General features: G+C 40.7%; 1 protein-coding gene and 1 long non-coding RNA gene across 5 annotated transcripts in view; one reads left to right on the top strand and one right to left on the bottom strand.

Annotated features, from left to right (window-relative positions):
* LOC124283442 (E3 ubiquitin-protein ligase PDZRN3-like) overlaps nucleotides 1-17,531 on the top strand; it is a 298,678-nt gene extending 281,147 nt beyond the window's left edge. The window contains 3 exon segments of the mRNA XM_046719497.1: nucleotides 4,176-4,289; nucleotides 10,720-10,845; nucleotides 13,271-17,531. Coding sequence (XP_046575453.1) covers nucleotides 4,176-4,289; nucleotides 10,720-10,845; nucleotides 13,271-14,761 — 1,731 coding nt within the window. The 3' untranslated portion in view covers nucleotides 14,762-17,531.
* Nucleotides 1-25,584, bottom strand: part of LOC124283443 — a 67,916-nt gene that overhangs the window by 9,744 nt on the left and 32,588 nt on the right. Inside the window, exon 4 of one of the 4 annotated variants that reach the window (XR_006900347.1) lies at nucleotides 5,390-5,408. The exons of the other annotated variants lie outside the window; for them this stretch is intronic. This is a non-coding gene — a long non-coding RNA (uncharacterized LOC124283443). Of the gene's footprint in view, nucleotides 1-5,389; nucleotides 5,409-25,584 lie in introns of those variants that run through there. 4 annotated transcript variants of the gene reach the window in all.

Raw genomic sequence — 25,584 nt, 5'->3', positions numbered from 1 at the left:
TCTTTAATAGGCTGTATCAAAGACCTGCAGTTCTTGCAGCTGGCATGATTGTAAGGCGACATATTCAACCCGAGGTCATCAGAACCAGCAACTGGGGAGACTTCAACCCTGACACCTATGTTACGTCTGCCATCCTCTTGCGTCTGCTCAGGCAGGTTTTCGCATCTGCTTTCATACAGTTTGGACGTCTGCTGCGAAAAAGTGCAGCAGAAATTAGGGGTAATTGGTTGTTGCCTGCTTGAATGGATTTTAAAGTGAACTTAGCTAGGTGAAAGAAGCGCCAAAGGTTTCTGGAAGGCCAGTGGTTAATTAACAAGTTAGACACTAAATGAACAGATTTATGCCAAGACTGGACAGGATAATAGATGTTTTAAAGAGACCCATAGGAAAACATCTTATTAGTATGTCTTGGTTACTCCTAATGAGAAAGTCTGTTTCTCGGTTTTCCCATCTTACAGTTACTAAGTTTAATGAACACAAAGACCTCAAGAGACGCGGGAGATTGATGGTGTATATCAGTAGGTTGCTGTTCCTAACACAGTCTCGCAAGAGAAATTATGCCCAAGAAAAGATTAAAACTGTACAAGCGGAAATGATTTGTCTGTGAACCCGAGGTCTTTGAGTGTAGAGATCTATTCTCAAAAGACTTTTTGCTCTTAAAAAACACATTTGTCTTTGCTCAGAAGTTCAACTTAGAAAGTGATCTCCTGACTTATAAATGAAATCCAACATTACTCTTTTATCTCTGACAAACCAGGTAGCCTCAAATGAAAACATTGATGAAATGGAACTCTTCACCAAGGCAAGACTGTATCATGGTACCACCTGTCTTGTCTATGGTGAACAGTGTATCAGTTTGTTTACTTTTGGTATCATTGATGTAAACAAGAGCTTCCAGTGGCACCAGCACCATTATACCATTGTTAAGCTGAGGAATTTCCTACATCTAAGCTCCAGGACATAACAGGTGCTTGTTGGCTGGGAAGATGATACACAAAGTGGACGTGTTGCGGTACTGGACTCCAGTGTAACAGATGCGTATAATCTAGTCTTTGATGTTGAGTAACTGCTTTTGTATCCGAGTTGTCTTCATGGACTTGCCTGCCAAGTTTGAGCCAGAAGAATTTCTTTCCTGCATCGTATCGTATGGAGACTCACCGCCACTTAACATGTTTGTTTCGGGTTATTTATTGTCGATTGTAGGAATTGGCACCAGACTTATGTTTTTGATTCTTGGCAACTCTTTGAAGTTTGGAAATGATTAGTCAAGATCTCTTGATACTTTCTTGAGGGAATGGCTGTTATTCTGGCATAAAGGGAAATTGTACGCTCACATCTGTAGACGTGTCGCACTTTTATATTGTTTAGAATTACACAAAAATATCAAATAGCATATGTGACACCTTTGATCTCAAGGCAACCCGAATATGCTTAAAAGGGGATGGTTCTAATTAAATACAAGTAGAAAGGGTTCATTTTTGACAAAAGTTCTAATATACAACAGAGATTAACAAGTAATTTGAAGACATGTAAACCAACGAAGTATAAGGTCTTTTTACCATGTTGAGTTGGCGAGCTGGTTAGATACTTCTTTAACATTAGTTTCAAACTGTTGCAAATAGCTTTATTGACAGAACAATTAGTGGGGCATCGCTCAGTTCTATATTCAGACAGGTGACCTATTTGCCCTGTTTCTTCCTGATTTCATCATCTATGTATTTCCATCCGGGTAAATCTTGGGAAAATATTATTTTTTTGTCAGCATCTATCCCATAATGCAGATTTAAAACTACAAATCTTCCCCCTCCAGCTGCTGGTCTGATCAGCAGAGGCCTTCTTCTGTTTTCACTGTAAATATAAGTAGTTGTGGATCTTCAGGACCAGCCCTATTACCAGCGTCTTGGGAAAGTACAAATGGGTAAAGGATGGCCAGTGCTAATAAATTACCTTTATAAATGCTGCTGACAAAAAACAATCAACTGTATTTGACAGCCTAATCTAGATTTGGTTACATTTCGATTGTCTGATATTTACAGACCCAATTTCAGCTGTGTTTAATGTTGATTGACTCTCATTAAGTAAGCATAATTCCTGACTAGACCATGAAATGTGTGTATAAGAAGATTTCAGGAGCAAATCCAAAACTGGCTAAAAAAGTATTTTCAGATGACTGCATGCATTTACCAAAGTTCATCTCCTCTCCTGAAGATGCAAGGAAGGGGGATAACTCTAGTTATGGTCCCCATGTGTAAACATGTTTAATGAAGCTTTAAACGACCAATGGACTTGATGGTATCATAATGTTCTAATGCTATTCACATAAGGTATTTCATAGCTAATGAAGTGTTTAATTATCTCATGATGTTTTCCTTAGAACTACAAATATTTATACCATGATGCTTATGCATTGCATATGTTTCACAAAATTAATGTTCTTGTCGCATGTTTTAATGTAAATAAAAGTTGCCACTGAATGTGACCCAAGGGTTTAAACTGATGTGGATTTGATTTATTTCTCAGATAAGGTGACAGCTGTACTTTGATGGCAAAATTGTACTTGGTTGTGATAGATGCTTCTGTAATGACCTATATATACCCAGCAGCCTACCATCAACACCATTCATAACTAAACAAACTGAAACATGTGTCTGTTAAACTGAAACCACACAATGTGCCACAAGATATAGCAAAAGGTTGTCAAATTTTAAACTGAAACTTTTATAAGAAAATGTGCAGTCTCTAAATTCTGCTGATATGAGAATGGAATTCACATTTGTTCTGATTACATGCTACTTTATTAATATTCCAACAATCTTACACCAAAAAAGGGCTTCACTTATTGTACATTGTTTCAGAATCAAACCTGGACCTTTGCATAATGAATACTGTACCGACAGGGCTTCCCAGTTACCAACGTGAATAAAAATCTTAACACAGTCCTTTTTCTAAAACTCTTTGCTACATTTCATGTATTCATTAACTGACAAAAAATAATCCTCAAGGTATAGTAAAACAAAATTGGTAGCCGCACTGGTTTACTCTTAAAGACTCCAGGGTTTTGCCCCACATTAAACAGCCCTGTTATAGTGCTTAGCACCAACCAACTTGTCCATATAACCTGTATTCAGTAAACTTGTAGTTTATTTCCAGTGTAAGTTGTGGGTTTAATTACAAAAAAGGTTGTTTACCTGGCAGGTACAGAGCTTCTTGATCTGAGAAACAGTTGCTAAAAACATGATCGGTGGTTAAGGTTAGCTTGCATTGCTGACTATGATTTTCTCAGTTGTGTCTTCGAAGCATTTTCACCACTGTAGGGAAATCAAGATGCAACTCAGTGGGTAAATATCCTCCTGCTTCAACATAAAAACTGGCTCAGTAGTTTAACACAAGTCTTCACACTGACAGTAATGCTTTACCTACAACTACTTCTTATACGTAAGTCCTACCAGTCTCACAACTGATTTTGCTTGCCTTCATGTGCAGTTTGTAAATGTGAGATCTGAAATTAAATTACTGCAAAATAAACACTTTCGTAGGGTTAAGATGAAAGATTTGTTTTTAAATATCTACTTTCCTTGTCTTCAAGTTGCACAGAATCCTGTATCTGAGTATTAGTCACAAGGCTGAAGATGTCTGATAAGAAGGGTGATTTATATAGCTCAGTTTAATTAACAGTGGATACAAGTTGTTATAATTCTACTGTGAATGTCTGATAGCTCTTCTGTATGTGGAGGTAGCAAGGTACAACTAATATCTCCGTCCTGACTGAACTCTCCGTGGGGCCTGGGTTGATGATGAGCATTTCTTGATTCCTCCCTTTCCAAATATAGTCTCCTGATGAATATCTGTCTTAGACACCTTACCTGATAAGATTCCTGCTTTCCTCATTTGCAGATGGCTGGCGTGTTGATTTTGTTCCAGCTAATCACACATCATAAATCATGCGTGTCATGTAACCAGTTCATATCTAGCTTGAAAAATATTGGTTTGAATAAATACATATCATTTATTGCTTGTATATGTATTTTTGTTTCTGGCATCTACTGTCATTTCATTATGGAAGATCAACCTTGTATCCATTTGAAAAGTAAAAGCGATCATATCATTTTAGTTTTTCGATCATAAAGATAATAATCATTAAAAATGTTTCTAAATATATTTGTATTTTTTTACAGTGTGATGATGGATTCATGGATGAACACAATATGGTTTTGGATGATCTTCACATGGATTTACTGGAAAAACATCACCATGACAACATGGCTTACATGGCCCATATGCTGGCAAGGGTAGGTAACTCTTTGCACATATTGCAGATGTGACGTAAAAGTTTACTCACTCACTCACTTTGCACATATTACTACTGTTGGATTGATATTTACCAATTGTCATTTTCAGTAACCCTCAGTGAAAAGATTGATATTAGAATGGAAATATGTGCAATGTGGTTAGGTTGAAGGGGAATTGGATTTAACGTTGCAGTCAAGATTGATGCTTAGTGATATGTGTGCTTGTGTTGGTCCTATATTGCCAGTCATCTCATTCATCATGGCAGTGTTTAACATGCATACACACTCCAAGCCAGTCAGTCCATGTTTTGTCTTCGTAATGCAAAATGCCAGGCAGGGTAACATTAAATACCATCAGTTAACATCTATTGGTATGAAGTGGCCACTGGTCGACAACTACTATTCGGGCAGATATTCTATCAACTTGACCACACAGCTAATTTGAATAGGCTTGGAAATTTGTTTCAGCAATGACCTTGGTTCTCCATAGTCATTAAAGAGACCCAGTCAGTTTCTTTAACCTTTCTTGCCTGTTGAACAAGGAATTTATAATATATTGCTGTGAGAAAATATTCAGTTGCTGCAACAATCAGATGTAATTCTCAGAGATTAACAAACTGTACCCCAGCTTGTAACAGAAAATATTCAGTTGATCCACCCAGCTGAGGGGCTTGTCTCCAGGATATCTTCAACCTCACTTCCTTCCCTATTTAAAGAATCTGACAAGAGAGGGGCCAGATGTAGAGCGATACTATGTCATCAACACCTGTGATGAGACTATTACATTGGGTTTACTAGAAGCAGGAACTTGTAGAACTGGTCTTGAAGATGGCAAGATTAGGTTCCTGGTATTGTCAGAATTGTCTTGTGAAGTAGTTCAGGTGATTTGCCTCAGACAATGGTTGTGAGCGTTTGGAACCCAATCTGAAATTGCGAGTGGCAAGAAGTACTGATGTTTGTCTCTGCTGAAAGAAACACGCCTGAAATATGCCCAATTTTCTTGAGGCAATATCCGCTTCTAGAATTCCTTCTTTCACTGTAAAGGGAGTTGTCTGTAACTATCTGAAGCTGTGTGTATCAACTGAGATGCGAGGCAGGGCCACAGAATCTTGAACACATCTGAAAAGCAGTAAAACTGGCAAAAAATTACTTGAAAATAAATTTATTTGATTGTCATATCTGTCTTCTGTACAAATAGGTGGTGCAAATTCATAACCTTTAGACATAGTTCCCAACATATGTCAAATAGTTATCAGGCAAACAGTATCGGAACCACCTGAAGGTCATACGATCAGGAGAACTGTCTGCCGCAGTCAGGAAATTTATATTGGTTGGTGTCTGGAAGATAGCATATTTCCTAACAGTTGCAACAAGAGGCAGCATATCATCTTGAAGATGGAGACTTTGTAATGGGTAGTGATGGCAGAAATGATGGGGATGAAACAGATGGATTTTAGCACAGGCAGATGGACCCATAAACCACCTGACTCAACCAAGACGTCACACGGAATCCTTGTCACTGTCAGAGCTGCAGGATAATACAAGCTTGCTTCCCTGCTAGCCTGGAAACTTAGTTGGCACTTCCCTTCGGACAGCATTAGGCCCTAATTGTGATGAACACTGCTATTATGTTGTCAGCAGAACCAAACAAATTCTATCCAATCTGATTCAGCCACTTTCATGTCTGAAATGTGCGTTCCCAGTTTTCTGTTTGATATGGATTGATGAACACATCAGCATTGTTGGGAAGGGGAGTATTAAATACTAGTTTTGTGGACTGTTCCTATTATTGTGCTATTAGTTAGGGATCAGGCTGTCTCACAGATACTAATCTGCCTTGGGAACTGTCTCTTATATATACTTCGTTTGTAATCTACTAGCCAAGGAAGGAGAAGCACGTGGCATGGCTGAATTTACAAGTTAGATTTATGTCAATCGGGAAAATGTGGTTATGATTTTATGACTTTTTTTATGATCCATGCAACATAATTTATAGTAGTGAATATATTTGTGTCTCATCTGCTGCCATTTAATGCTCCTGCTCTCAGTTATTCGGTGCAGAAAAATATCTAAAGTGCAAGATAAAAAGTGTGACCTAAGGAAAAACATATATTCCTACCTCATAAAGTGAAATGCTTTTCATTAAATGCACCGAGTCAAGCTTGGAATATATACTTCGGTGTCTCACAGTTGAACACAAAATGCCAGACTTTACTCACTACCAATAGTTAGTTTTCCAAAGAACAAAGTGACTCCATGTGCCCTTCAATTACTTAATTAAAATGAAAAATAAAATACAACTGATTTAAGTCTCAAATGAAATGGCCATGAATCCACTTCCCTAAAATAAACAAACTTTAACTGGTTGAAAGTGACTTTCACTGTGGAAGCCAATTCTGTGAAGCTAGGTCTCCATATGTTAGGGCTACAGCCTGCTGAGCGGAGTCCTCACTGCCCATATGCTGGTATGGACGAACAGTGCGAGTTTGTAGTGGAGGCAACAAGCAACTGTGGAGTATTACCTCGGACAGGTAATTATTTTCACAACTGCCTGCCTCCATACAATCACTACTATACCACAACACAGGGCGTTTTTGTCAAGTCTTGTTAGTGGAGGCCATGACTGCTTAGTAAGGCAGTCACATCTCGGGGAGAAACCTAGGGATATTGGACAAAAACAGATAATTAGGCGACCTTGAGGTAACAGAAGGCAAGGAGGTTGTCAGTCGGTGTAGGTTGGTGCTGGGATTACTTTGATGAATGGGATTATGAAATAATGGTGTTGTTTGAGACCGAAATGGGACAGCTCCCAGATTGTGGTCGTAGCTGCAGATCTGGGCTTCAGGAAACGGCACTTCAGCCCATGTTGTAGGTTGCTCTGTGGGAGTTGCCGGGATCGATTCAGTCACGAGGGTAAATGGGTAGTACAGGTGTTGCACAGCAACATTTGTGGATAACTGTTTCGAAATGACTCCTATAATGTCATGATGGGACAACCGAGGCTGTAGGCTGGCTGATCTATATCCTCTCCGTAAGTAAGTGAAAAGTGTTTTTTTGGTAATCTATTTTCATGACAGTCACTGACTGGGTTTCACACACAATTTCCACGTGGGTATCAAACCCAGGGTTTCTGTTGGATGAGCCAACACTTTCTCTACTTTCTCTCCATGAAGAACTCAAACCAGAAGGGGTTTGTCTGCCACATATGTAATTGTTAAGTTTCAATCCAAATTTTCAGGGCCTCTTTGTACCTTAACTGTACATAACAGTTTCAAAGAAATGTGCATGTTTTGTAGGACTAAATTATTAACAGCCAAATAATCAAATAATGAAAGAATGCAACACCAATTGTGATTCTGTGATCTGGGGTACCTGCACTAGACTGGCAAGGTGTGCATTTGGGAGACAGGCAGGAAAAATAGTTTATTATGTCCTTTACTTGGAAATTTGGTTATATTATATCCAGAAGAATGTTAGCCTTTATGATTAAGCAGAACGAATACAGCCTCCCTCCGTTTGGGACAGTAACATTTCACCTTTCATTGAACATCTCCGAAGACCTTACCAAGGTCATGGTGTGGAGTCAAGGAGGCAGTTGTCGGGACATGTGGGTATGTATGTACTTCACCCAGACCGAGGAGAGAAGAAAAGGATGCCAGACAATCAAAGGCCGCTTGATGAGTTGGTTTATCAGAGGACACATCAGAGATGATGTCAAGATTGTCCATGTTTTCCTACAGCCTCACCTCCTGGTGTTGACAGGAACTTCACCTGGGCTGTATCACAGGAGGAAGTTTTTTGGCTTGAATTCCTCAACATGTTCGTGTGCAGGTAGTCTGTCATGTTGCCACATGACTTGTAGGCTTCATCCTAACTCAAGGTCCTTCCAGTGCTGGCTTTAACTCAAGGTCGGAATACAATGCGGTATTCTATTTCCATGTGGGTTTTAGTGCTGATTGTATGAACTTCATACAGTGGAACATCATCAACTCACAGGAATTTCTGACAGTTTAATTGTATATCCTGGATGGAAATATTATTTTCTGTGTGGTCTGTCGCTTCTACTTTATGTCAGTTTCAGTTGTCTGAGAACTTAGTATGGTTTTGTGTTGCTTTTAGTAGGGGACACCAGAAAAGGGTTCAAACCTTGTTGCCATTTGCGAAATTGAACTAGGGCCTTAGGTACTGCCCAGGTACCCCACTGAGAATATTACAGTGAAATGAATACATTGCTAAATAATTTTGTGTATGTGAAATGAATTGTATTACATGACAGAATGTCTTCTGAAAAATGTTTATTGAGATGCTTCTATTAAAAAGATGCTCCATGTAACTATTAAGAAAACACTCAAGATAGAAAAAAGGTCCCTCCAGTGTCTTATTGTCAGGTCCTACAGCAGAAACAGCATAGGAAGGAACAGAGATGATTGTGGTGGAATCTTGCAGGTAGTCCCTAATTTCTTTTGAATAGCGCTGCCACAGTGGTGTAGTGGTTAGAGTGGCTGCCTGGAGAGTGGAAGGCTGCGGGTTCAATCCCCAGAAGCATCATACCAAAAGACGTTAAAATATGGTACTTATTGGTCCCTGCCTGGCTCTCAGCGTTAATGGGTACAAAAAGGACTGGTCGGCTCGGACTCTACTCCAGTTGTAGTGAGTGAGTTTAGTTATACACTGTTTTCAGCAATATCATGACGGGGGACACCAGAAATTGGCTTCACACATTGTACCCATGTGGGAATCGAACCCGGGTCTTGGTATGAGGAGCAGATGCTTTAACCATTAGACTACCCCACCGCCCCCTGCTCTGGTTGTAATTATGCAAGGTGTAAATGAAGTCCTTACATTTTCCCAGTGTGAGGGATGCATTCTCTCCATCAGTACATAGCCACCTGAATGACAACACTATACAAGTCCAGTCCATACATGTGTGTGGATTCCACTAGAATCAATCACATCGATGGATTCGTGTCAATTAGGACTTCAGTAGGCAACTTATGGTGGAAACTACACAGCCTTTGTGGGCTGCGCAAACCATAGAGAGCAAAGTCTTCTCACGGCTTTGATCTTTCTATGTGTGTATGTACTGTTCCAGTGACGATGAAACCTGGCCTCCAGCAATTGAAGAGCTCCAAAGGGGAGCTTATTTGTCATGAATATCTTTATTCCTGGCCATCCAAGCCTGTAATAGGGGATCTAGTGAGGGAAAAAAAGATGTATTCATTTAATATGATGTATGTAGGTTGAGAGAGGGGGCCCTGACAACTGTCAACACTGCACAAAGACTTTGTCATCTTTGAGGTCTCCTGATACTTGGTATAATTAGCACCAGCTCTTGTTGTGCAAACATGCCAAAGTTGACCATTTTCTTGAAATCGGAGACGGAATGAAAGGAATATAGGTCAATAAAATACCTTTCATGTCATTGTAAAAGAGGGGAAACAATCCAAACTGGGTCAGGTTAGGAGACTACCAAAATATTTACTTTGACGTCCTCCTGGACGTTTAATGCTTATATTAGCGTGAGACGGTAGCAAGGAGGGGAGAGACGATCACAGTTCTGTGTGAGTGTGTTATCTTTTTATGGTTCTTGTTAATGTTTAGAAAAGAACACATGGAATATTTTACAAATCATTGAGCAAGCAGATCAGGGTGGGAATCTGTCGCACCATTTCAAGACCAGGTAACATGGACGGCAAATGTCCTTTTCCCATGGGGAATTATGGAAACGAAGCTGTGTTCTCTTGAGAAAAGTGGGATTATGCGATTTATGAGACAGGGTTTTGTTTGATGTTGGTGCAAGACAAGGCAGAAGACACCAACGACCAACTACCGATAACATAAGCTCATTAGCCACAGTACAAACGTCTGGTGCAGCTTGGCATTGATGCTTGAAGGGAGATCCCTTGTGTTCTGTTGATATCAAGAGCTTTGAAGTTTATCTTCACCATGTTTTCAATGGACATGAAAACAGGTGTTCACGCCAGTTGTATCCAGGGACGTGTGTGTTGGTAGAGTGCAACATTATTGGCAGGGATAGTCTCCCTTCAGTTGCTGCGTGTGTTTGGGGAATACAGATATTTGGGGTGATCTAAGGGCTTTTGTGGCGCAAATTGTTTGAAATATTAATCTGATCTAATATACAATGTATAAAGATTGTACTTGTTTTTAATGTGCCGACGGTCTGCTTTCTATGGGAATTTGACATTTATTTGTGTTGAGTTTGGGGTATCGTTTGCAATAACATGGTTTGTGATAGCCTTTTTATTGCCTGAACATCTGACATGCAATCCAATTTGGTTTGTTTTAAATTTCAAAGTGATTGTGTTGAGATGTGAAAGGTAACACACAGTTTTAGCGTTTATTTTCAAATATGTTTTTTCATTTGTCTCGGGACTTCAATGGAAACTTATCCAAATTATTTTTATTACAGCGCCACCTAGATGAAGAAGGGGGAACAACTGATACTGCTACAACTGAGAACTCAAACAAACATGAGAAAGACAGTGGTGTTGGGCGAACTGATGAAAGTACAAAAAATGATGAAAGTTCTGAACAGGTGAGCTCATTGAAACCGAGTAGTTCCATCTAATTTCTCCATTCTGTGTTGGTCCTCAGAATATAAGTGAAGTGAATATGGTTTTACGCAATATCATGGCAGGGGACACCAGAAATGGGCTTCACACATTGTACCCAAGTGGGGAACCAAACCATGGTCTTCGGCGTGACAAGTGAACACTTTAACCACTAGGCTACCCCACCAGCCCAGAAAATAAGTGAAATGTATGAATAAAAACATATATTTTAAGTAGCTGCATCACAATTTTCTGAGTACCAAACCTTTTTTCATTTCTGGAATATTTTCTTACATGGACACCTTCAAAGAACTTTAGAAAAATACTTAAATAATCTGTATTGGTTTGTTTCCACATTAAGACAATTCCTTACTTTAGATGGTCGTCGCACAACTGTTCTGGCGCCATCACTATCAGGCAGTTACTGCCTGTTAGAACACATTGCAGTCATTTACCATCATCAACTCTGCAAATCAATTGTCATCTAATTGCAAACCAGACAGTTTTGTTTCTAGCTCAATGACTTTGCTCTTTGAGTGTGGCCTGATTTAGGATATGCTTTGAGGGAAGTAGTATTAGGCAGCCATTTTGCCCTTGTACAAACCCTTTTAGCTCATAACTTATGACCTTGTCTCAACTTGCAGTGGTTACGGCCAGCTTGATGGCCTGTATGAACTGTAGTGCTTCCATTGGGCAATAACAAAGCCTTCATGTCAAAATGGGCGTCGTCGTGATTCAGCAAAGCTTTTCATGTTTTGAGTGTAATGGAAAATTGGTGAAAAGAAGTGCACAGTTCGGGGATTCTAAAAAAATTGTTTTAAACACTTCCTCGTTATTCTTGAAACATCAGGTCAACACTTGTGGACAAATACATCAAGTGGTGTTAAAGCTAATGAAGTCATTTCTACCAAATAAATTGTAAATTGTTATCAGTTCGTGTGTTATGTATTGTGGATTATCAGTAAATTCGCCTTATCAAAATACGTGTATCACTTCCTCATCTGGTTGTCGTCATGGAAATAAAGGTGATAGGTGACTTAGTGTATGGGGGGCCACTGGGACCACAATCTGCTTTCTAACACACTTCACTGGCATTCTTCTCCTGATGATAAAAAAGGATTTATGACCCAGTAAGTACACCATACCAGATTATGTTTATGGGGCATTGTTTCATGCAAAGCCTGACATTTGCCAAGGTATATTTTTTCACTCTCATTATCACAATGTGTTTCTTATTCCCTAGTTTCCCATTACATATCAGAAAATAGAAAAAGCTCATACATTGTGTCACTTAGTGCTACAATGAGGTGAAATGTAACAAATGAACAATGAATGCATGTTTCTTTGGAGGTCTACTTTCCAGCGGTATATAAACTATTTGGAAATTACATTTATCAAAGTGGTTCCTGAAATCATACAAGACATAATCAAGACCATCTATACTGAACAGAACAAAATTTGGTGTATAAAAATATCATGCACCCACCTATACACTCAGAGAATCCCAGTGTTCACTGTAGAGAAATATTCCCTGAAATATTCAGGATCCCTAACCTATTTCCTACTATATATTCAAGGATAAAATAAAATTCTAATTCATCAGTGACGTGGTACTTGGATCTATAAAACAGGTATCACATCACAATTTTAATATAACTCATGCTGACATTAGACTTGACGAAAAAAATGTAAGACTTTTTATACATAAAGCTACAAAAATATTTGTAGCTTCAAGACAAAAGGTATCAGAATTACCAATTTTTAGGCATATTTCCAAGTTTAGCAAACTTTATCCTGTTTGTATTCTTAAACGGTGAAAGAGAGAAACAGGATTCTGTAGATAAAGACCTCCCAAAGATTATGTTTATCCAGAAGCTATGGGTTCCTTAACTATTCCACATCTATTGGCATAAATGTTTAGCGGAGAAAGTAGTGTATTTTTGCAGGATATCTCCATAGATATGTGGCCTCTGGAAGTGTTGTTTACAAGTTCAGTATCCTGCAATCACATTAAAGTCACTTAACATTGTGAAATCTAGTAACAGAGGGGCTTCATTCACTCGGAGGGCCATACATTGTGTGAACAGGTTTTCTTGAAACAACCACGTGAAAATATTTCTTGATGCTGATAAGCTTGGAAAAAAGTGTGTGTGAGCATAATGATTTTGGGAAATTTGTAGTGCTTTGATGGCCAAAGATAGGAGCACTTTCCTCAGCAGTTGATGAGGTTGTAGGTCAGGGGTTACAGGTCATGTTTATCAATCGAATGTAATTTTGGCTGTAAAGAACAACTAACCAATCCCCTCTACAGTGCACAGGTTCGTGTCATTGTAGAACTGACAAGTCATTCAGGCAGATGCTCTGATTAACGTTTATGGAACTGACAGTAATTTTTTTTTTTCTTTTCAGGAGACGTTTGACATTGAGTGCCTGACTCCACCAACGCACATGAAGTTTCCTCCTTCGTGTAATCTGAATCGGGAAGGACTCCATCACAGCAATGAGAGTGTCACGTCAAATGATCCTGAGCTCATGAGCAATGACATTTCTGCAGAGGCTTGTGATCAGTTCCGCCAGGTGCTTCAACACCGTTGTGTCAAAGGTGAAAGATCACCGAAGAAGGACGGCAAACGTAAGGACTCTGGTAGCAGCATCGAGAGAGAGCTGCATCTCCTCAATCGAGAAATGGAGGAGATAAACTTAGAGTGTCAAGAAATTGTGGACTCGCATATTAAAGATCAGATGAAACTGGAACACCATAGAGACATCTTCAAAATAGAGCCACAAAAAAGTCCACGAATTGTGCCCCGAATGGGAACAAGACTGGAGTATCTTAAACATGTGCAATCCCTTGATCCCGCGGAGCTCCTCATCAGGAGAAGTGCGCCCTCTATGAAGATGGGCCAGCAGAATGTGAAGAGCTCTGAGCGGGAGAAAGATACATCAACTACGAGTGCGTACAACACTGGTGAAAGCTGTCGAAGCACACCCCTGACACTAGAGCTCAACCAGGCTAGTGATGAAGGGGAAAGAGGCTTCAAGAATTCAATGTTGTGTTTAGCCCCCGGTCCTGCTATCCCCTCGTCCAGTGACACCGAGAAACAGACTCAAACCCCAACCAAGTCACGGGATTACTCTAGTGATGACAGTGGTCATGGCTACAAAGGCATCGTGCCTGTGCCCGTGGCGCCACAGACCAATGGAAATAGTGGTGGACTCAAAGACCATATCCATATGGGAGAATCTCTTCAGGATTTGTACATTCAATATGCTGATGTCATGTACACAAATCGTGCAAATCTAGAACATACAATTGCAATTCAACAGAAACTGTTTCAGCAGCAGATGGACCAGAAACATCGCACTCGCTCCCTATCAAAGCCGTCTAGTGTCAGTAAGTCGGTTGAAGGCGAGTCCGCCAAGTCTGGTCAGGGTAAAGATGCCACCCAATCAGAAAGTGGTGCTATGGAGTGGGTTGTCAAACGCCGGCCTGATGGCACGCGTTACATCACCAGACGACCCGTACGAAACAAAATCCTGAAAGAACGAGCAAAGAAAATCTCTGAAGAGCGCTGTGGGATGACCACAGATGATGATGCCATGAGCGAGATGAAAACAGGAAGGTACTGGACGAAGGAGGAGAGGAAACGCCACTTGGAAAAGGCAAAGGATTACAAGAAGAAGAAAGAGTTAATGATCAAAGCAAGAATGGAAACTCTGAAGGAAGCAGAGGAGAAGAAGGAGGCGAATATTGTTGAACTGAGTCATCGCAAGATGAACAAACACAAGGGCAAGAAGGTCCTGGACAACTTTGTGACTGTGCAGGAGATGCTTGCCCACGGTAGTCGGGTACCAGACGGAAAGACTTACAACCCGCTACTGTCCGTCACTACCGTATGATGTAGACTGAGTGTCTGTCTGTGTGTCCCATACTGGCTGTGTAACCCATAGTGGTGAGATGGAGAAACCATTATCATGTAACTTATTATATGCAGGAATATTGTCAGTGGCGAGCATTGGAAACTGACTGTATGTGATGGCTTGACATTTTGTGGACTGGAGCCATTTGTATGTTCATACTGTGAAAATTGTGAGACGTTTGAGGAACTTTTTCAATATGATGTCCAAACAGTGCTTTAAGTCTTTGATAATTGAACTTGTGAATTTGGTTAGAAGTCTAAAACACACCAAAGAAATATTGATGTATTGTATGTTTGTCATTGGGTGTTCGAGATAATATCTCCAAAAATTGAAATCATGCATGAAATGTACTGTATGCTAATTAAGGAGAAATTTGTAGCTTCAGTTTTCAGGGAACAAATCCAAATATAAGACCAGTATGTAAGAATCAATAATTTTAAATGCATGATGTATGCTATGTACCTAGCAACAATCAGTCATGTTCGTAATAACATCTCACACTGAAATCATATTCATTCGGTAACAGTTTTCATAAGTCATATATACAGTTAATTGTGAAGCAGAGAGACAATTCCAAATTCTTGTAAATGAATTTGGTCCCGCAAAATTGAACCCAAATATGGAAAATGTTAAATTGCTGTGCAATATGAGGAAATGCTAGAGTTTGAATCTTGTAATACATGATTTCTTAATTTGACAATGGGAATGAAATATGAAGATTAATTATGTAGCCATGACATTCAAACCTTGTGTTTAATAACCTGTATGTATTGCCTGATGTACAATAAGATAAAACGATTTAAACATAGTGTAAATTGTGCCCTTGTGGGGCTAGAGAGCCTAATTTATTCATGTACAGTGTATACCTCCTCAATTATACTTGTGTTATTGTATGGCTAACGCGCGTTGTACTGAAGTTGTATATTTGTACATTTTGTATGATTTTGTCTGCCGATCTAGATTTGCATAGCGATGAAGATGAAATATACTTTTTGAAGAGGTTTTCCCCAGTTAGGTGATGAGTTACAATAATATACAAGTTGGTATTGTGCACATCATTCGAGACGAGAGGGTCAGTATACTGTACTCAACCCAGTAAGTGTCTAGGATCTAATCAAAAGTCTGTCATGAAGGATATCAGTGGAGCTTAATAAATCATGTGCAGTACAGTTGTGTACATTGACATTGTAATTATTTCATTGGAATTTGCTGTTATTAACACAGTGAATGGTGACAGAATATAGTTGACATTTGAGACTATTCACAAAGGGGTGGAGCACATTTTGGGTTGAATACGGCAGTTCACAATCAAAGCATAACTGCACACGATGTGCCTAGTATAGATCACTGCAGAAATATACAGCAAATAAAGGCATTTACCCTTGCCTTGTCGCATGTTGGGTTTTGTACATGCAGTATGAAAGCTGTGAGATTGTGATGTAGTATTTTCCATACAACTACTGTCAGTGAATACAGACTTCTACTGAAAATGTGCAATTTTTGTTACTACACAAGCCTGTATTGTTTTTCTGTTGATGTGAGAATATCAGAAGCAATTCATTGGTTTTGACATCCAAGTGCATCCAAGCCTAAATTCTTCCCCAGGACAAACACTGTCCGATTGTCCACAGCATATTCTATATGATCATCCTAAATGTACCGCATCTGCATTCAACTCATGCCTTTCCTTAAGTGCTAAAAGCTGTCTTGTAGTAAACGTCATCTTTTCAAGTTTGTTGCACTCCATGAAACCAGAGAATTGTTTACTGTCTAGTGTTTGAGAAATTTATTCAAAAGCTCTATCCATGGTCCAGGGCTGTGTGATATTGACATTGCTTCCTGACCATGTATTTGATATAGACTCACTGTTACACAATGTGGATTCCTGAGACTGTTTTCAAGGTGGTTATTTCTGAAATGATTTCCAAATGTGACAACCTTGGCTGCACACTGTAGCCTTGCCCGACTACATGAGGCTGTTGTGTTAAAGAGTTTTTCAGTATTACAATTTCAAACAGATGATGGAAGAATGCCTCCACTGCACCAGGTTGTCACATTCAGAAATCCGTCAGACAAGTGCAATGCATCGTTTATTTAACAGGGACACAAAGCTCCGTTTAAGCTGAGTCAGCTTTTATCTGGATAACTAGTTATGGGTAGTTATCAGTTCATATAAAGGATGTTGTACAAATTTTTGAAGGTTGAAATTTTTATATATAAATATATATATATTATGTTGCTACTGGGTAGTGTTAATATAAGCTTTTTGTGGTCATTGTGCTCTGTATCCCTGTTACCTTGGTAACCACAACAACCTCATTACCTTATATGGACAATCAACACCTCTGTCAGTCACGCAGACTTGGTATGTATTTTCAATCAATGTATTCATCTCATTTTATAGTAAATTCATTTTTCAAATTTTTATTATTATTTTTTCTAGTTCCAAATTATTTTGTTTTTAGACATCATTTGTAAGGCATTGATTTTCTCTTCTTTTTTCATAAAAAATAGTTAACTGATTTTCGGGTTACAATCCCACACTGATGAGACTGGGCTGTATAATGAGATGCAATGCACATACCAAGTTTGAAAGGAATCATTTGTGTATCTACCTTGTAAGCTCTGCCTTCACTGGTGCAAGCTGTATGATAATCAGATTCAATATAGTAGCATCCATGAATGTTCAACATTTCTTTCTGTGAGTGATAAAAAAGGAGACTTGAATAAATTATTGTTTTGTATTTAAGAAACTTTTCTGTCTTGAATTATTACAGATACCTTAGAAAAAGAAGTGTTTGCCAAACCCTTACTGGTGGGTTTCAAAGTGGTACAGATATGTAAGGTCCGTCTCTCTTCAGACTATCCTGTGTTCTCTGTTCATGCTGAAGACCCAGATTCAATTCCCCACATGGGTACAATGTGTGAGGCCATTTCTTGTGTACCCCTCAGTAATATTGCTGGAATATTGGTAAAAGCGGTGTAAAACTCACTATTTCAGAGAATAAGTCACGCACTCACTCACTCATACTGTCCTCCCCACATCAGGCAGACATTTCGTGATGTAGCCAAAATACTCTCAAATGTGACATTAAAACAAGTATAACGCCCCTCACTCAGATCAATTATGTGGGATTGCTTGAAATACACAACACAGGTACACTGTAAGTACTTGGTTTTTATAAAGGCAAACATTCAAGACAAATGTGTTTTTACTACCTGAGCAGTTGTCTGTTGTCCTTATTGTCAGTATCTGTCAATATTTATCAGAGACCACAAGACAACTGAAACTTCACCAACTTGTCAATGCTGACAGTAGTATATATGTTCAAGAGCTGTGATTCTAGCTTTAATGAAAAAAATATTAATGGCTTTTTTGTGACAAAAGTGCTGGAAATTTAATACATGCAACCTTAAATTTTCACTATATTTGCCTCTATACACTTTTCTGAAATTGCTAGACTGAGAAAGCAGAACTTAAATGATGCGTCTGCTTATGACATGGCTCTTTTGGGTCAAATCATTAGATTTCATTACTAGTTTTCCTCATACTCAGTTTTTATGCAAAAAATCCTTTAAAATGAGTACTGACAGAATTTGTTTTGAAGTGGATGTCTTTGTGGACATTTTAAACTGTTGAACATTTCCAGTGAGCTAAAGTACCAGTGTGCGGTATGAACAGTAGCAAATGTAGAATTATCTGTAAATATGCCACGACTATTTTATACCTAAATCTTTATATAATTCTATATTTTTCAATGATTTTTCCATACTATTTTTCATAATTATCAAATTAATTTAAGAACTATTACATATGTACTTTAAGTCTTTATCCCTAGTAGTATACATGGCTAACCCTCAGGAGTTAAACGTAGAGAGTCAGTATTTAACAAAATCCGATCCGATGGCGAAATGAAAACTGAATGAAACGCCCATAAAAGGTTTCACTTTGCCAGGCAACATGATGCGTCAACACAAACGGAAACAAACAGGCGAATTCTCACGAAGGTGACTGTGATCTGACTTGCATCTAACGTATCGCAAACTGAAACAGGTTCACATCCAGACGACATTTCAAAATATATATCGTGCCCGCGACATTTGGTCACACACACCACACACTGAGAGGAAGCGGCTTCATCCAGGTGAACGTCCGCTGGAGGTCGAGGCAAGCTTTGCCAGCCCGGCGTCGCACCAACTCGAATCAGTGTGAACGATCACACACGTGTACTGCGGAATGGTCCCCTACACTGCGGTAATATTAAACACTCCCGTGATTGTTACAGTTAATATGTTGGCAATCGTAACAGGTGTGGGGCGAGTGAGTATGGTTTTACGCCGCTTGTAGAAATATTCCAGCAATATCGCAAATGGGCTTTATACATTGTATCCATGTTGGGAATCGAACCCGGACATTCAGCGTGACTAGCAAACGCTTTAACCACTAGGCTACCCCACCACCTATGTTGGAGAAGCTGCGGTGATTCTTGTGATTAGGTATAACGTTGCTGTCAGCAATTCTCGAGAAATAGTGTGGCTTCCTGTACATAATCGAATCGGACAAACCAGTGGTTGATAACGCGAACTTCGATTTACCCCTGTCGGGTCATTACAATCTGTTGGGCCATCCTCATTTTTGTCGACACCAGCGGAGGGCTTGGTTTTGGTTTCTTATTTAAAACAAAGCGATAAGGAATGAACAGGGACGCTAACAAACACAGCACGACATATCCTAAACTCGCTACTTTCATATACTGGCAAGTGTTAAGCTTTATTTTTTTACGGATTTTGGTATGCGTCCGTGAAATATATAATTTTATTGGCAATGAAAATGATGCGCCGATGCGCGAGAAACATCTGGAGATAGAGTGGAGTGGCAACATGTATTCAGGTGGGAGACAGGTGCGTTGTTGGGCGATGTTAGGAGGGTAGCATTTTCTACTTTTAGTCAGCGGCCACTTGCACAAAGCGAGTTTAGTTTAACGCCGCTTTTAGCAATGTTTTAGCAATGTTTCAGAAATATTTCAGCAATATCATGGCGGGGGGCACCAGAAATGAGCTTCAGACATTGTACCCATGTGGGGAATCAAATCCGGGTTTTCGGAGTGACGAGCACTTGCACAAGGCGAACTTAGCACTACGACTAAGTCTATGTTAAACTCATATTACTGTGCTGATAACGGGAACAAACATGGCCATGCTTAAAAGATCGAAAGAACCTCAATCTTTCGCAAACAGCTTGTATCACCACCCACTCACTCATACTGTTTTCACCACTATCGTACCTTTCACTCATGTAAGGACCTATTTCAGCAGATAATCCGGTTTAATTATTCTCTGACGGTGATGCATTGTTGTCCTTTCTGGTAAAATCGCCATACTGTGCGGCCAATGTGATCGGCCGATGAACAACGTTTCCTAGATTACCCGCTTGGAAGAACTGGTCCAATAAACCCATCTCTGACCACCTGCGTCTAGGTTTGAATGAACCCATTGTTGGTTGACAGTTGAGTATAACCCATTGTAAGAGGCCTACATTACAAATACTATAACCCTGAACTCCATCCTATAACAGTAAGAGTTAGATTTAACGTCCATGGTGTCGTTGCACAAAGCGATCTTAGGTCAATCTTTTAACTCCCATACTTTAAACTTTACGTCAATCTTACAGCTGTTTTGTACAGCGACACCCAGTTCAGTGGCTGTGAGTTATGTCGGACGATAGCCCAACGTTACGTCGGACATGGGTTTCTTTCATTTACCTGTAACCATCGCGATTAGGTGTGGTGTGACATATGAAAGTTGCCAGGGGAACATGGGATTCGAAACCACCACCACGCGCACCCACAAACGAACGCTGACAAGTAAGGTATGCACAGCGAGGTCTGGGGACCTGATCTGCCAGGCACCCATTTTCTCAAAGACGACGAAAACTTTGTTCATGATTACAAGAAACGCCAAACTGACTGACTGACTGATTGACTGAGTTTTGGTTTTACGCCGCTTTTAGCAATATTCCAACAACATCACGGCGGGGGACACCAGAAATGGGCTTCACACATTGGTCCCATGTGGGGATTCGAACCCGGGTCTTCTGCGTGACGAGCCAACGCTTTAACCACTAGGCTACCCCGCCGCCCCAGAAACGCCAAACAAACAAACTAAACAAACAAACAAACACATGAAACAAATGTTCATGCCACAACTGACTCAACGTGGACGGCATGTACTGACATGGGATGTGCCATGGAGACATTGCCTGCTTCTGTCAGTTAAACTCTGCTAATGACGAAACCACATTTTCGGAATAAACCTGCCACATGCCGGCTGTGGGATATAACGTTCGCTCTCACTCACTGTCAGTGGAGCCCGCGCGGTATCTCCCTGAAGTCATACACTCCTTCGTCATACAGTCAGAAATCATTCATTTAAGGTGGAAGACAACTGGGTGAATAAACTGTACACATCACACCTACACGCGGACAGGGTCATTTGTCAAACAACGAGATATATTCATTCCAGGGAAGAAGTAAACTGATGGATGATGCCGTGCTGGGACATTTCTTGAGAATAGTGGTCGCTCTTTTCAGGCGGCGTATTTAAGGATTAATAGGACATGTCAAATTTACGCCACATTCAGCAATATTCCATCTACTTGAAGGCGGTCTGGAGGTAAGAGTGAGTGAGTTTAGTTTTACGCCGCACTCAGCAATATTCCAGCTATATGGCGGCGCTTTGTAAATAATCGAGTCTGGACCACACAGTCCAGTGATCAACAGCATGAGCATCGATCTGCGCAATTGGGATACGATGACATGTGTCAACCAAGCCAGCGAGCTTGACCACCCGATCCTGTTAGTCGCCTCTTACAAGCATGGGCTACTGAAGGTTCATTCTAACCCGGACCTTCACGGGTCTCTGGAGGTAAGAGAATCTGGACCAGAAAAACCAGAGCCTTGACCAACTGTCGTTACGCTGTCAATCTGATTACCATATCTGACCATCTGATTCCTGCAGCTGACCCTTACAACAACCCTGGGTTGCTGATGACCAATACTAATCACTAATACGGTCACACCAAGGCGGGTCATACCGTCACACCAAGGCGGGTCATACCGTCACACAGACGGGTCATACAGCCACACAGAGAGAAGTCATACCATCCTGTCCCCTACGGCAAAACTAGTGAAGTTACCATCCTGTTGAGAACTATTTTGTTGAGAGACTGTTGAAACTTGTCTAAAAGTGACCGGTTTAGATAGGCGTCTCTTAGAGAGAGTGAGTGAGTTTAGTTTTACGCTGCACTCAGCAATATTCCAGCTATATGGCGGCGGTCTGTAAATAATCGAGTCTGGACCAGACAATCCAGTGATCAACAGCATGAGCATCGATCTGCGCACTTGGGAACCGATGCCATGTGTCAACCAAGTCAGCGAGCCTGACCACCCGATCCCGTTAGTCGCATAGTCGCCTTTTGGGGCAAGCATGGGTTGCTGAAGACCTATTCTATACCCGGATCTTCACGGGTCGCGTCTCTTAGAACAGTATTTAGTTTAACGTTTTAGTCCAGAAACTATTTTACACTTTTAACCCCCTTGAAACAACGCCGATGTTTAAACCAGGACCCTTTGTGAAGACAAGACTATTCCCACTAGTCGAGGGTAGTAATATTCCAAGAACACATCAAAGTGCGCTGTGGAACAATGAAAGGTTAAGTATACATCCAGTACACAGACACATGGTCCAGTCAGGAAACCAAACTGTTGACACTCCCAACTGATACGTAACATACGTAGTCATCAACAGCGATCAAAGCCATCACCAATGTGTCAAGCGTCTTGCCAAATGTTATTGATTACATTATTTAGTAACGATTGGCTATTGTTGTCAATGCAAACCTGGTATTGGTGTTGATTGTCTTCCCATGGAGGGTAAAACGTGCTATTTCACAACAGCATTATCAAACTTACATGACGACCGCCTGTCGATAGACAACATTGGCTAGGCAAACCGGTGGTCAATAGCATGAGCCAATCCCCGCGCCATTTTCGAGATACGACACACTGAATGTCATACAATGTGAATCCCGATTCCAATTCTGGTTGGGCGATGGGGTAGCCTAATGGTTAAAGCGTTCGCTCGTAACGCAGAAGACCCGGGTTCGATTCCTCACATAATTACAATGTTTGAGCCCCATTTCTGGTGTCCACCGCAGTGATATTTTGGTCGACTCTTGCGACAGATGACACACACCAACCCATGTCTGATAGGGAATAGGTATATCTTTCTGACACTCAATGATTCTTTTCATGTCTAGTGTTTGTTTATTTAGAAATGACATAGTCCTATCAAAACTGTTGTAAAAGAAGATGAAATCCAGAAAACTCTTAATGTTCAAACAGCATCTTCTAAAATGCCAATCAAGCATCTAAAAGTGTTGTAGTATAAGATCCATGATATCGACTGAGTGAGACAGACAGATTATAAATTGTGGACCTGATTCATATGTAGCGAGTGAGTGAGTGTGGTTTTACGCCGCTTTTAGCAGGTTTGACGGTGCTTGCCCTCCGAGAGACCAGCAGCATTTTATTTTAGATACGTCACCCGGACGGAATACTCCGAGTCAACCACAGTTTCCTCCCCTGAATGCAGAGCGCCAGGCTCGGTAACAATAAGTACCTTTTAAAGTCTATTGGTATCAGCCGGCAGGGAATCCAGTCACCCGCCTTTCGCTCTTCTCACGGACGCTCTAACCATTAGACAATGGAGGAGTGGGTGAGTGAGTTTAGTTTTACGCCGCACTCAGCAGTATTCCAGCTATATGGCGGCGGTCTGTAAATAATCGAGTCTGGACCAGAAAATCCCGTGATCAACAGCATGAGCATCGATCTGCGCAATTGGGAACCGATGACATGTGTCAACCAAGTCAGCGAGCCTGACTACCCGATCCCGTTAGTCGCCTCTTACGACAGGCATAGTCGCCTTTTATGACAAGAACGGGTTGCTTAAGACCTATTCTACCCCGGATCTTCACGGGCCAGACAACGGAGGAGAGCAAACAAAAAACATGAATGCCACTTGACTGGGATTAAACTATGCACTTGTGCTAGTACTAGATGAAAGAAATAACAGTGTGTAAAAAGCCCAATGTGATATGGACAATAATCAGTTTGTTACACACGTTGATGATCGTGCAAGATTGTTGGTGTAAATCTAAGATTAGAACCAACCACAGCCGATACGCCAACGACCAAAGGGACGCAACTGAGGCACCATATACAAGGCAGCAGTAAGGTATACAACTGCAACTTTTACAGGAATGCGCTAAATCCAGCTCGTGATCATTTCTGTGTATGCAAGCATGATCACAACGAGACAAAATGACACTGGAAATCAAAGAGAATAAATGCATGCCTTCATCAACTTATGACGTCACAAAGACTCGTAGGTATCCCATGTGACATCTAAACTCCAAACAACGTGCATAATGTGCTCGTTACCTCCAATTGGTCTCAAGTTCATTCCATAGTCACGTTAAACATTCATTGGGAAGACAGGCTATCAAAACTCCCTACAGCGATGATACATCTCATGGCACCGCCACCAGCATGCGTGTATCCTTAATTAAAGGTATGTGACCTGCAAGGAGTTTTCTAACCTCCTAATGACGTCATCTATCATCTCGTTAAAATCTTGCCAGGTTCGTGTTGTGGGATCGTTCGAAGTTCAGTTTGAATGGCATTCACTGACACACAGACAACATTCCATGCCTGCAGGTGGAATCTGGGTAATATTATCGGTCCCCAGCAACCTGTGTTTGTGAGGTGAAGTAATGGATCGGGTAGCCAGGTCAGCTGATTTATGACGTAACCTTTCTGCGCGGATTGGTGCTCACAATATCAAACACTGGATGGTCTCGCCCAGACTCGATTATTAACACACCAACGTCATTGAAATATTGCCGCGTGCCGCTGAAGTGCGTGAGTGAGTTTAGTTTTACGCCACAATATTAGTGTAGGGAACACCAGAAATGGGCTTCACACGTGTGGGAAATCGAACCCAGGTCTTCGGCGTGACGAGCGGACGCTTTAACCACTAGGCTACCCCACCGCCCCGAGTGCCGCTTAAAGAATCAAACATACGACAATGGTGTGCTGACAGAGGCCTATTTGGCAGGCCAAGCACATTTTATTACAAATTCGAATTTGTCTTGCAGAATCAAATCGAGTAAATGAGTTTAGTTTTACGCCGCGTTTAGCAATTTTCCAGCAATATCACGGCGGGGGACACCAGAAATGGACTTCACACATTGTACCCATGTGGGAAATTGAACCCGGGTCTTCGGCGTGACGAACGAACGCTTTAACCACCAGGCTACCCCACCACCCCGGTTCAAATCGAACAACGTATATCGAGTCATCGGCCAAAATCACATGATTATTACTTTGACACAGGGACAATGTATCCGTTTTGCACACTGAATTACCTTTAAAGAGCCAAGCCACAGACTAAGGCCCAAAGCCCCCTTTCCGACGCCTGGTCTATTTTAAATATATGGTGCCTTCTTGTAAATCGCTGGTGAACTAGTTTGGATGGAACAGGGATGATAACACTGGTCTGGATGTACAGCGGAAGAACTAACGATGCCCAGACGTTCACCAAACATGCTTCCCAATCACGTAAATAGAGAACTCCGATCGTTGTACACACTCTGACACAAGCCTACCGCAGTCAGTTTTTGTTTGCTTGATGTTTAACGCCGGACGAAGTAATATTCCAGCTACACGACGGCCTGAACCAGA

This window comes from Haliotis rubra, unplaced genomic scaffold (genome assembly GCF_003918875.1).
Source record: "Haliotis rubra isolate DU_JTF1 unplaced genomic scaffold, ASM391887v1 Scf316, whole genome shotgun sequence".
Classification (NCBI taxonomy): domain Eukaryota; kingdom Metazoa; phylum Mollusca; class Gastropoda; order Lepetellida; family Haliotidae; genus Haliotis; species Haliotis rubra.
The sequence above is the reverse complement of the archived record's forward strand: the minus strand, read 5'-3'. Positions and strand labels throughout refer to the sequence as shown.